Raw genomic sequence first — 12,295 nt, forward strand, 5'->3', positions numbered from 1 at the left:
TGTCTGTTTAATTAATATTATTTTAACACATTAATTTTTGTAATATAATTAATGCACAACTTTGTTAACATTGTTTCAATTAAACTAGAGAAAAAAGCCGCGACAAATATCTTATATCTACTATGTTCGGACCAAGATCTGGTCTTACAGCTGTTCTAAACAGAGAGTTTTTAATCGAAGATGATGGCAAAGAAGAAAAATATGTCAAGTATTCAACAAATTCCGTCGGACTTGTGGTACAAAGTTGACAGATATAATATTTGACATAAAATTTTTAAACGTAACATGTATAATTATATTTCTTATATACATACATGGTTATCGTACCAGTCGTTATGATTTCTTTGTGTATAGAATATGTAAATAATTCTACTTTAATAATTTTGTATGCAAAATGTTAAAGAAATTATATTATAAACAAAAATTATATAATCTTTATAAAAATTTAATATTGGACAGTATTAAATTAGTCAGTAATTAATACTTATTTTAGTATTAAGTAGTAAAAGTATTGTTGTTAAATTCTTAATACTCACAATAAGTAATAGTTACTGGCTAATTTAAATCTGCCCATATTACATTTTTATAAAGAAATTTTATTGAAAAAATGGCAATAATGTGATATTTTCAAAAATTGATTTTTTCGGAAATTGATTTAGTCATTATTTATTTCTTTCATGATTTATTCTCAAAACCAACGAAACATTTTATTATCAATCTATCGGAAGTATTCACGAATAAAGATAGTTGCTTTTCACATTTCTTGAAATTAATATTCAAAATAATATTAATATATATATTTATTTTTCTAATAGATGTACCCTCATCATCCTATAGATTATGTCAGTATATTAGCTCCTAGACACATTCTACAAGCACAACAAGAACTACAGGTAATTAAATATTTTTATAGACAAATCTATATAATTTATTAAATTTTCTTAAATTGGTACTATAAAAAATTGAAAACTTCTTAGTACTAGCATATCTAACTACTGTGATTCGATATAGATTGCCGTAATTCCATTTCGCAATATAAAACACAGTGGGTATTATAAACGAAATGATAAAGGTGAAATGGTTCCAATGTGTGCAGATGAAGAAACTGAAATAAAATATTTTCCTAAGTATCGATATTCGAACTGTTTTACCAGCTGCTCTATAGAGGCTGTTTTTCAGAGCTGTGGTTGCTTGCCATACTATTACACGCCTATAGCTAAAAAATTTTCTTTAAAGGTAACTTTAAAATAAGGTTATATTCTATTTTATTTTATTTTAATAAAATAATTTCTTTATTATTTCTTAAATGATCTATATATAAATAGGGATTCTATAAATCAATGTATACATTGTAATATATCTCTGTGATTAATACATCCTTGTAGCTCTGTGAATGGGAAGATTTCCCGTGTCTTTACGCGAACGCAAATTATACACGGATTATTCAAAATGTTGTTAGAGAAAACTTTACGTGTCAATGTATAACTCAATGCCGGTTTACAACGTTTGAGTTACGAACTCTCACGCTTCCACTAAATGGTGCTCACGATTTTAATCCCTTGATGTAGTAAGTTATAATAAAACGATTAAAAGTACACATCGCTTGAAATACTGTTTTTAAATATACTAATTTCATATATAAATTTCCATATATAAATATAAAATTTATTTCAGTAAGAATCTTTCGAAAGCTCAATCTATTCTAAGAGTATTTATGAAATCCAGTACATTCAGGGAAATAGAAACAATTCCGGTTGCTGATACATTATATTTACTATGTAAGCAATCATTTCTATTTTCATATAATCAATTTTCCAATGTCTTAATGAAAAAATTTTTTTAGCGTCACTGGGCGGAATATTTAGCCTTTTCTTGGGGTGCAGTTTCATAAGTGTTTTGGAGATCTTTTACTTCATAGGATTATCTTTTCGTTCAAAGTTTAAGAAATCAAAATAAAAATTAAATTAATAGTTAATAGTTAAGTCATAATATCATCTTTTCCTTTATTTAACAAGGGTCGCCGTATGCGTGACTCTACGTTTCAAGTCAAAAATGCAACACTTAAACAATTGATCAATGTCCGTAGGCGCTGCAAAGCACTTTGACACCCCCGATAAGACCACGTGTGAAAATACCAGGCGATGCGAGCTGTTTCGATTATTCTGAAACCATTCTCAATCACCCTTACCATCTGACCAATTAGTTCTATTCCAAGATTTTGGACAACTAATGTGAACGAATGGTTCGTTAAATAGTTACAAATATTTTACACTCACAAATTCATCAAGTCACTGCGCTAAATAAAAGAGCTCACTTTATGGTATAAAACATTCTATACATATAGATAACTTTTAATATTTTATTGCGTATTATTTATTTATACGTACCGTAGACTAGGTATTTCTCGTTGTTTCCGTGAGAGGCTGTAAATAAAAGTTGAACAGTTCAATCTTAAATGTACGGTTTAATTCTTAACTTATTTGCCTAAAACTGTTAAAAATTGTAAGATTCTATATTGCCATGTATATTGTTGCGTTGTATTTTAAATAAGTAATACAATTATTTTATACTTTTAATCCCGTTTGTGGAAAAATAAATTTGTTTAAAATAAAACTACGTTTATGTTTTGATTACCAGATTTATCTATGTTTCATCAATTTTTCAAAACATAATAGATTATTTAAAGTTAACCTCGACAGACTACGTTTGCGTACTTAATCATAGCAAAACAACCTTCTACGTGAAGTGATATAATCAACGTCATTTTGATCAAACTACAGTATAAAACGATACGCCGTAGAAGAAGCATTATCAAGCGAACAGCTCCATACAAAATATTTTGCAAGTAGTGAACATCAAAAGAGTATTGAAAAAACTTAGAGTTTTAGCCTACCTGCATCATGATATCGAATACTTTACAACATAAGCGACGTAGAGTGAAGAAGATTACAGTGGATCATGTAGAAGTTCCGAAAAGAATGAGGAGCAATTTATTTAATGACGCTGATGCAATCCAATTGTACAATAGACATAATATAGTAGTAAAAAATAGAAAAGAAATTACTCATCAGCTTTTTCACGAATATCTAAAAGAAAGCTCGATTCACGGCATAAAGTACTTCAGTAATTTAACATTGAAATCCAGCATTATTGGAAAGCTCTTCTGGATTATAATCATGATCGGCACTTTTGTGTGTAAGTAACAAGTGTAACGTTCATAGATATAAAATATCATTATTTGTATTGTATACTGTGTTAATTTAATAGAAGTAATGGAATATTTTAAAAGAAAAGAATTTTAAAAAACTTTTTTTGATATAACTAAAGTTGTATGTGTATATAACTTATAGAAGCAGAATAAAAATAGTAACATTAATTTAAAAAGAAACGATTTCATAATGTTACATCAAAATTATCTTAAAGTTTTTATGCTTATCATAATATTTACTTCTTCTAAACAAATAATTTTTTTGATATTTTTTTATTTAAAAATTATTATTAAAAACAACAAAATTATTTTAACTAATCTAAAAGATCGAATTACAAAGAGTACTTTCTATATGAATACACATTTGCGCGCGCGCGCAAATTTTGTCATAAAAGACAGTTTAAAAAATCTATAGCGCATAATAATCAATGAATTAAAAATAACTTTGTTTAAATTAATCATTTAGCTACTTAATAACTAATTTCGTCAAATATATGTGACACTGTTTTTTTAGTTTTGAGTATAATGCTCGAAAAGTTCTGGCTACGTTACACTACTAATCCAACCCGCAGCGTCATTAAGTCATTTCACTCTCCAATATTTCAAGCCCCTTTTCCAGCTCTTACTCTTTGTCCCTTAATACCACCTTTGGGTAAAACACGCAAAAAAGTATTCGAAAGTTTGACTTTGCCAAATAATATGAATAATAGTACAGGAAGATTCCTGGTTAGGTATGTGTATCTTTTTATGAATAGTGCACGTTATTTGTAAAAATATAAAATGATTCTTGCAATTCTAGAAAAAATCAATTCTATTCTACAATAACTAAAATTTTTATTTGTAATAAAAGTAACAGAATACACAAATTTTCTCATAGATATGGACCCGCAATGGCGAATGAGAACAATCCTGGTGGTAGAAGTCACTTAAATGAATTGAAATTATTATTAAAAACAAACAATATGACGCTACTCGATTTCCTAAAAGCTTTGCGACCTTGCGAAGACTTATTTGAAACCTGTTTTTGGGAAGGCACTGAGAAAAATTGCAGCGAACTGTTCAAAGTATCTTACACTTATACAGGTGTATGTTGCTCCTTCAACTATCATCTCGAAGAATTCATAGAAACCGGCATGTAATTAATATTAATTTTTATTTATCTGTTTAGTTAATATTAATTCTACACATTAATTTTTTTAACTTAATTATTTCAAAACTTTGTTAACTTTGTTTTAATTGAACTAGAGCCAAAACTAACGAACTTCTCACAACTGCTATGTTCGGACCAAGATCTGGTCTTAAAGTTGTTCTAAACAGAGAGTTTTTAATCGAAGATGATGGCGTAGAAGAAAAATATGTCAAATATTCAACAAATTCCGTCGGTCTTGTGGTACGATGTTGACAGATATGATATGACACAAAATTTTTAAATATAACGTGTATAATTTTTTTTTTTCGTATACAAAGTGGTTATCATATTAATCGCCATGATTTTTGTGATACTCCGATAAATTAACTTTAAAATATTTTTAAATAAATAAATAACAAATTTATTTTTAAGAGAGACAAATAAATAAAATAAAGTAGATAATTCTACTTTAATATTTTATATGCAGACTATTAAAGAAATCATATTATAAACAAAAATTATATAGTTCTTATAAAAATGTAATATTAAATTGGACAATATTAAATTGGTCAGTAATTAATACTTATTTTGTATTAAGTATTGCTGTTATTACTTTAATACTCAAAATAATTAATGATTACTAGCCAATTTAATACTGCTCAGTATTACATTTTTAGGGAATTATATTTAAAAAATAACATTAATTTTACACAATCTTCAAAAATCGATTTTATTCAACAATTAATTTTATCATTATTTGTTTCTCTTATTATTTATTCTTGAAACCAACAAACATTTATTCAAAATATTTTAACATTAATTTATCGGAAGTATTTACGATTGCTAATTAAAGATATTTGCCTTTCACATTTCTTGAAATTTATATTTAAAATAAAAATTAATATACTTATATTTATTTTTTTAATGAGATAGATGTACCCTCATTATCCTCTAGAATATGTCAGCATATTAGCTCCTAGACAAATTTTACAAGCACAACAAGAACTACAGGTAGTTAAATATTTTTATTGACAAATTTAATTTTAATTTTCTTAATGATACTATAAAAAAATGTTTAATCGAACACTTCTTAGGTATATTTAATTACTCTTATTTGATATAGATTGCCGTAACTCCATTTCGCAATAAGAAACTTAGCGGATATTATAAACGAAATCTTAAAGGTGAAATGGTTCCAATTTGCGCAGATGAGAAAACTAAAATAAAATATTTTCCTAAGTATCGATATTCGAACTGCTTTACCAGCTGCTCTATAGAGGCTATTTTTCAGAGCTGTGGTTGCTTGCCATACTATTACACGCCTGTAGCTAAAAAATTTTCTTTAAAGGTAACTTTAAAGTAAGATTAAATTATATTTTATTTTAATAAAATAATTTTTTTATTATTTGTTAAATAATCTATATATACATAAGGATCTATGTATACTTGTAATAAATCTCTGTATACTTGTAATTAATATGCTCTTGTAGCTTTGCGAGTGGGAAGATTTCCCGTGTCTTTACGCGAACGCAAACGATACACGGATTATTCAAAATGTTGTTAGAGAAAACTTTACGTGTGAATGCATATCTCAGTGCCGAGTTGTACAATATAACTTACGAACTCTTACGCTTCCGCTAAATGGTGCTCACGATTTTAATCCCTCGTTGTAGTAAGTTATAATAAAACGATTAAAAGTACATATCGCTTAAAATATTGTTTTTAAATGTAATATTATATACTTCATATATAAATTTCCATATATAAATATAAAATTTATTTCAGTAAGAATCTTTCGAAAGCTCAATCTATTCTAAGAGTATTTATGAAATCCAGTACATTCAGGGAAATGGAAACAATCCCAGTTGCTGATGCATTATATTTGCTATGTAAGCGATCGTTTCTATTTTCATATAATCTATTTTACAATGTCTTAATGAAAAAAATTTTTTAGCATCGCTGGGCGGAATATTTAGCCTTTTCTTGGGATGCAGTTTCATAAGTGTTTTGGAGATCTTTTACTTCACAGGATTATCTTTTTGTTCAAAGTTCAAGAAATCAAAATAATGACCAATAAAAATTAAATTAATAGTTAATAGTTAAGTCATAATATCACCTTTTCCTTTATTTAACAAGGGTCGCCGTATGCGTGACTCTACGTTTCGTGATGTTGGAAATGCAACACTTAAACAATTGATCAATGTCCGTAGGCGCCGCAAAGCGCTTTGACACCTCCGATAAGGCCACGTGCAAAAATACCAGGCGATGCGAGCTGTTTCGATTATTCTGAAACCATTCTCAATCACCCTTACCACCTGACCAATTAGTTCTATTCCAAGATTTTGGACAACTAATGTGAACGAATAGTTCGTTAAATAGTTACGAATACTTTACACTCACAAATTCATCAAGTCACTGCGCTAAATAAAAGAGCTCACTTTATGGTATAAAACATTCTATACATAGATAACTTTTAATATTTTATTGTGTATTATTTATTTATACGTACCGTAGACTAGGTATTTTTCGTTGTTTCCGTGAGAGGCTGTAAATAAAAGTTAAACGGTTCAATCTTAAATGTGTACGGTTTAATTTTTAACTTATTTACTTAAAACTGTTAAAAATTGTAAGATTCTATATTGCCATGTATATTGTTGCCCTGTATTTTAAATAAGTAATACAATCATTTTATACTTTTCATCACGTTTGTGGAAAAATAAATTTGTTTAAAATAAAACTACGTTATGTTTTGATTATCAGATTTATCTATGTTTCATCAATTTTTCAAAACATAATAGATTATTTAAAGTTAACCTCGACAGGCTACGTTTGCATGCTTGATCATAGCAAAACAACCTTCTACGTGAAGTGATAAAATCAACGTCATTTTGATCAAACAACAGTATAAAACGATACGCCGTAAAAGAAGCATTATCAAGCCAACAGCTCCATACAAAATATTTTGCAAGTAGTGAACATCAAAAGAGTATTGAGAAAACTTAGAGTTTCAGCCTACCTGCATCATGATATCGAATGCTTTACAACATAAGCGACGTAGAGTGAAGAAGATTACAGTGGATCATGTAGAAGTTCCGAAAAGAATGAGGAGCAATTTATTTAATGACGCTGATGCAATCCAATTGTACAATAGACATAATATAGTAGTAAAAAATAGAAAAGAAATTACTCATCAGCTTTTTCACGAATATCTAAAAGAAAGCTCGATTCACGGCATAAAGTACTTCAGTAATTTAACATTGAAATCCAGCATTATTGGAAAGCTCTTCTGGATTATAATCATGATCAGCACTTTTGTGTGTAAGTAACAAGTGTAACGTTCATAGATATAAAATATCATTATTTGTATTGTATACTGTGTTGTATAATTTAATAGATGTAGTGGAATATTTGAAAAGAAAAGAATTTTAAAAAACTTTTTTTGATATAACAAAAGTTGTATATGTATATAATTTATAGAAGCGGGATAAAAAATAGTAACATTAAAAAGAAACGATTTTATAATATGTAACATCAAAATTATCTTAAAGTTTTTATGCTTATCAGAATATTTACTTCTTCTAAACAAATAATTTTTTTGATATTTTTTTATTTAAAAATTATTATTGAAAACAACAAAAATATTTTAACTAATATAAAAGATCGAATTACAAAAAGTACTTTCTATTTGGATACACACGCGCGCGCGCAAATTTTGTCATAAAAGACAGTTTAAAAATACCTATAGCGCATAATAATCAATGAATTAATATTAATTTTTTTTAAATTAATCATTTAGCTACTGAATACTAAATTCGTCAAATATATGTAACACTGTTCTTTTAGTTTTGAGTATAATGCTCGAAAAATTCTGGCTACGTTACACTACTAATCCAACCCGCAGCGTCATTAAGTCATTTCACTCTCCAATATTTCAAGCCCCTTTTCCAGCTCTTACTCTTTGTCCCTTAATACCACCTTTGGGTAAAACACGCAAAAAAGTATTCGAAAGTTTGACCTTACCAAATAATATGAGTAATAGTACAGGAAGATTCCTGGTTAGGTATGTGTATCTTTTTATGAATAGTGCACGTTATTTGTAAAAATATAAAATGATTCTTGCAATTCTAGAAAAAATCAATTCTATTCTACGATAACTAAAATTTTTATTTGTAATAAAAGTAACAGAATACACAAAATTCCTTTTAGATATGGACCCGCAATGGCGAATGAGAATAATCCTGGTGGTAGGAGTCACTTGAACGAATTTAAATTATTGTTAAAGACAAACGATATGACGCTACTCGATTTTCTAAAAGCTTTGCGACCTTGCGAAGACTTATTTGAAACCTGTTTTTGGGAAGGCACTGAAAAAAATTGCAGCGAACTGTTCAAAGTATCTTACACTTATACAGGTGTATGTTGCTCCTTCAACTATCATCTCGAAGAATTCATAGAAACCGGCATGTAATTAATATTAATTTTTATTTATCTGTTTAGTTAATATTAATTCTACACATTAATTTTTTTAACTTAATTATTTCAAAACTTTGTTAACTTTGTTTTAATTGAACTAGAGCTAAAACTCACGATGAACTTCTCACAACTACTATGTTCGGACCAAGATCTGGTCTTACAGCTGTTCTAAACAGAGAGTTTTTAATCGAAGATGATGACGTAGAAGATAAATATGTCAAATATTCAACAAATTCCGTCGGTCTTGTGGTACGATGTTGACAGATATGATATTTGACATAAAGTTTTTAAATGTAACATGTATAATTTTATTTCTCGTGAGTGGTTATCATATTTATCGCCATGATTTTTGTGATACTTCGAGTAATTAACTTTAAAATATTTTTAAATAAATAAATAATAAATTTATTTTTAAGGGGGACAAATAAATAAAATAAAGCAACTATGTATTTTTTTTCTAATCAATTTATTTCATTAGTTTGCGAATAAAAGAACTGTATTAATTTACACACACATCACACATGCGCGCAGCGATATATACATATTTTATTTTATATATAGAAATAAAAGTAGATAATTCTACTTCAATATTTTTATATGCAGACTATTAAAGAAATCATATTATAAACAAAAATTATATAGTCCTTATAAAAATGTAATATTAAATTGGTCAGTAATTAATACTTATTTTAGTATTAAGTATTGCTGTTAGTACTTTAATACTCAAAATAATTAATGATTACTAGCCAATTTAATGCTGCTCAGTATTACATTTTTATTAGGGAATTATATTTAAAAAATAACATTAATTTTACACAATCTTCAAAAATCGATTTTATTCAGAAATTAATTTTATCATTATTTGTTTCTTTTGTTATTTATTCTTAAAACCAACAAACTTTTATTCGAAGTATTTCATCATTAATTTATCGGAAGTATTCACGACTGCTAATTGAAGATATTTGCCTTTCACATTTCTTGAAATTTATATTTAAAATAAAAATTAATATACTTATATTTATTTTTTTAATGAAATAGATGTATCCTCATCATCCTCTAGAATATGTCAGCATATTAGCTCCTAGACAAATTCTACAAGCACAACAAGAACTACAGGTAGTTAAATATTTTTATTGACAAATCTAATTTCAATTTTCTTAATGATACTATAAAAAATGTTTAATTGAACACTTCTTAGGTATATTTAATTACTATGATTTGATATAGATTGCCGTAACTCCATTTCGCAATATGAAACTTAGCGGATATTATAAACGAAATCTTAAAGGTGAAATGGTTCCAATTTGCGCAGATGAGAAAACTAAAATAAAATATTTTCCTAAGTATCGATATTCGAACTGCTTTACCAGCTGCTCTATAGAGGCTGTTTTTCAGAGCTGTGGTTGCTTGCCATACTATTACACGCCTGTAGCTAAAAAATTTTCTTTAAAGGTAACTTTAAAGTAAGGTTAAATTATATTTTATTTTAATAAAATAATTTTTTTATTATTTGTTAAATAATCTATATATACATAAGGATCTATGTATACTTGTAATAAATCTCTGTATACTTGTAATTAATATGCTCTTGTAGCTTTGCGAGTGGGAAGATTTCCCGTGTCTTTACGCGAACGCAAACGATACACGGATTATTCAAAATGTTGTTAGAGAAAACTTTACGTGTGAATGCATATCTCAGTGCCGAGTTGTACAATATAACTTACGAACTCTTACGCTTCCGCTAAATGGTGCTCACGATTTTAATCCCTCGTTGTAGTAAGTTATAATAAAACGATTAAAAGTACATATTGCTTAAAATATTGTTTTTAAATATAATATTATATACTTCATATATAAATTTCCATATATAAATATAAAATTTATTTTAGTAAGAATCTTTCGAAAGCTCAATCTATTCTAAGAGTATTTATGAAATCCAGTACATTCAGGGAAATGGAAACAATCCCGGTTGCTGATGCATTATATTTGCTATGTAAGCGATCGTTTCTATTTTCATATAATCTATTTTATAATGTTTTAATAAAAAATTTTTTTTTAGCATCGCTGGGCGGAATATTTAGCCTTTTCTTGGGATGCAGTTTCATAAGCGTCTTGGAGATCTTTTACTACATAGGATTATCTTTTCGTGCAAAGTTCAAGAAATCAAAATAACCATTGAACAGACATTTCATAAATAAAACATAGCGAACGACGTAATTAGTTTTTATAGTTTATAAATTAAACATTAGATGTCCATCACATTAGATCGCATCTACATCAAAAAGACGATTGAATGAGAGACGATTGGCATAGCTGCACACAAGATTTCTGAGAACACCGGGTGTGCGTATACCACATCGCGCAACTACGAATCTGGAACGATTAGATCTATTTCAAGCGGTTACTGGAGCGCTGCCGTATTATTTAAGTCCACGCCCGTGAAAATATTTACTACGACGGCTGTCCAGCGATACCGTGCCATGATCTTCGTAACTAAATCATATCTAACAAATGATCTACGTAAGTTACCAATATAATTTCTGGCCCTTCTTTAGGATGTCGTTCAATCGGTTACATAACACGACAAGTTTCAAACTTCGTATTACTCGCGTGGCTCATTTAACTTGTGCGTTTCGTCATCCACACCTGTAGGCACCTGTCCTGTTAATGCGGTGCTAATAATATAAGGAACACGTTTGAAATAACAACGCGCAAATATAACGGTACACGTTCCCGGTACGGTTAAGTATTAAGAATGGCAGATTTGTAAGAATGGAAGAAGCGTACAAAAACACCCGGCTATCCAGAGGCGAGTAAAGTATTTGATATTTAATTTGGCTAAAGTAGAGACATTATACTATCGAATGAAGAAGGCGAAGAGAACGAAAAGAACTTCATGTATATGAAAAATGATGGATATTTATAGAAGTTAGTTATTTGCTCGAATACAACGAACCGAGTAATTCGATACTCGAGTCATAGTCGAGGTCTCTCGGGAATCTTCCGCCTTACGTAACGTATTTGAAAGCTTTTCGTTAACGCGGCCCTCTAATTGCAGCCCAGCATTGAAATGTGTACTAATCATGTCATCTATTTTCGCGCATACGCTGTCGAAAATACCGATTTAGTTCTACGCGGACATACCGTCGAACTTCAAGAGCCTGGAAGCGCCGACTATTTTTGGAGAAACACCCACACATCCGCGGGCTAGCGTCGTCAGCGCATCTCTACAAAGTTCTCTGTATTTTGCACCTCGTAACAGAATCCGCGCATTTTTCGTAATCACGTCCTTCTTTTGTAATCGCAGTCCGTTTTACGCATGCAGCGATATCGATAACAACCAACAGTAATGACAAGCTATTTCCGGAGTGATAGTAAATAACGGAAAAATAAATTCCAGCTGACATTTCAAACGAGCAGAGATTTATTTTATCGTTTGTAGCGTTGCGTATCAAAGATATATATATATACGTATATATATATAT

The 12,295-nt window shown here is 28.9% G+C and overlaps 4 protein-coding genes across 4 annotated transcripts; all 4 read left to right on the plus strand.

Annotated features, from left to right (window-relative positions):
* The first annotated feature begins 107 nt into the window (after window positions 1-107).
* LOC105839253 (sodium channel protein Nach) lies at window positions 108-2,591 on the plus strand. The gene is made up of 6 exons (XM_036284413.1): window positions 108-236; window positions 816-893; window positions 1,012-1,236; window positions 1,386-1,567; window positions 1,675-1,778; window positions 1,844-2,591. The coding sequence occupies exons 1-6, from the start codon at window positions 123-125 to the stop codon at window positions 1,954-1,956; spliced, it is 816 nt and encodes a 271-aa protein (XP_036140306.1). The 5' UTR covers window positions 108-122; the 3' UTR covers window positions 1,957-2,591.
* A 194-nt stretch (window positions 2,592-2,785) lies between these two features.
* On the plus strand, window positions 2,786-4,405 carry LOC118644984 (sodium channel protein Nach-like). Its single transcript, XM_036285049.1, has 3 exons — window positions 2,786-3,195; window positions 3,723-3,939; window positions 4,086-4,405. Exons 1-3 carry the CDS (start codon window positions 2,901-2,903, stop codon window positions 4,345-4,347), a joined length of 774 nt encoding a protein of 257 aa, XP_036140942.1. The 5' UTR covers window positions 2,786-2,900; the 3' UTR covers window positions 4,348-4,405.
* LOC118644985 (sodium channel protein Nach-like) lies at window positions 4,405-7,643 on the plus strand. Its single transcript, XM_036285050.1, has 5 exons — window positions 4,405-4,598; window positions 5,271-5,348; window positions 5,461-5,685; window positions 5,828-6,009; window positions 6,123-7,643. The coding sequence occupies exons 1-5, from the start codon at window positions 4,485-4,487 to the stop codon at window positions 6,289-6,291; spliced, it is 768 nt and encodes a 255-aa protein (XP_036140943.1). The 5' UTR covers window positions 4,405-4,484; the 3' UTR covers window positions 6,292-7,643.
* On the plus strand, window positions 7,361-9,071 carry LOC118644661 (sodium channel protein Nach-like). The gene is made up of 4 exons (XM_036283657.1): window positions 7,361-7,655; window positions 8,181-8,397; window positions 8,544-8,801; window positions 8,912-9,071. Exons 1-4 carry the CDS (start codon window positions 7,361-7,363, stop codon window positions 9,069-9,071), a joined length of 930 nt encoding a protein of 309 aa, XP_036139550.1.
* The last annotated feature ends 3,224 nt before the right edge of the window (window positions 9,072-12,295 follow it).

This window comes from Monomorium pharaonis, chromosome 3 (genome assembly GCF_013373865.1).
Source record: "Monomorium pharaonis isolate MP-MQ-018 chromosome 3, ASM1337386v2, whole genome shotgun sequence".
NCBI lineage: Eukaryota > Metazoa > Arthropoda > Insecta > Hymenoptera > Formicidae > Monomorium > Monomorium pharaonis.

Bases quoted from the DNA above. Each gene is read 5' to 3' on its own strand.
- LOC105839253 (XM_036284413.1), top strand. From the start codon at position 123: ATGTTCGGACCAAGATCTGGTCTTACAGCTGTTCTAAACAGAGAGTTT. The intron at 237-815 runs GTACAAAGTTGA...TTTTTCTAATAG, and splicing joins CAAATTCCGTCGGACTTGTG to ATGTACCCTCATCATCCTAT. The intron at 1,779-1,843 runs GTAAGCAATCAT...AAATTTTTTTAG, and splicing joins TGATACATTATATTTACTAT to CGTCACTGGGCGGAATATTT.
- LOC118644984 (XM_036285049.1), top strand. From the start codon at position 2,901: ATGATATCGAATACTTTACAACATAAGCGACGTAGAGTGAAGAAGATT. The intron at 3,196-3,722 runs GTAAGTAACAAG...CTGTTTTTTTAG, and splicing joins CATGATCGGCACTTTTGTGT to TTTTGAGTATAATGCTCGAA. The intron at 3,940-4,085 runs GTATGTGTATCT...ATTTTCTCATAG, and splicing joins ACAGGAAGATTCCTGGTTAG to ATATGGACCCGCAATGGCGA.
- LOC118644985 (XM_036285050.1), top strand. From the start codon at position 4,485: ATGTTCGGACCAAGATCTGGTCTTAAAGTTGTTCTAAACAGAGAGTTT. The intron at 4,599-5,270 runs GTACGATGTTGA...TTAATGAGATAG, and splicing joins CAAATTCCGTCGGTCTTGTG to ATGTACCCTCATTATCCTCT. The intron at 5,686-5,827 runs GTAACTTTAAAG...ATGCTCTTGTAG, and splicing joins CTAAAAAATTTTCTTTAAAG to CTTTGCGAGTGGGAAGATTT.
- LOC118644661 (XM_036283657.1), top strand. From the start codon at position 7,361: ATGATATCGAATGCTTTACAACATAAGCGACGTAGAGTGAAGAAGATT. The intron at 7,656-8,180 runs GTAAGTAACAAG...CTGTTCTTTTAG, and splicing joins CATGATCAGCACTTTTGTGT to TTTTGAGTATAATGCTCGAA. The intron at 8,802-8,911 runs GTAATTAATATT...TAATTGAACTAG, and splicing joins GAATTCATAGAAACCGGCAT to AGCTAAAACTCACGATGAAC.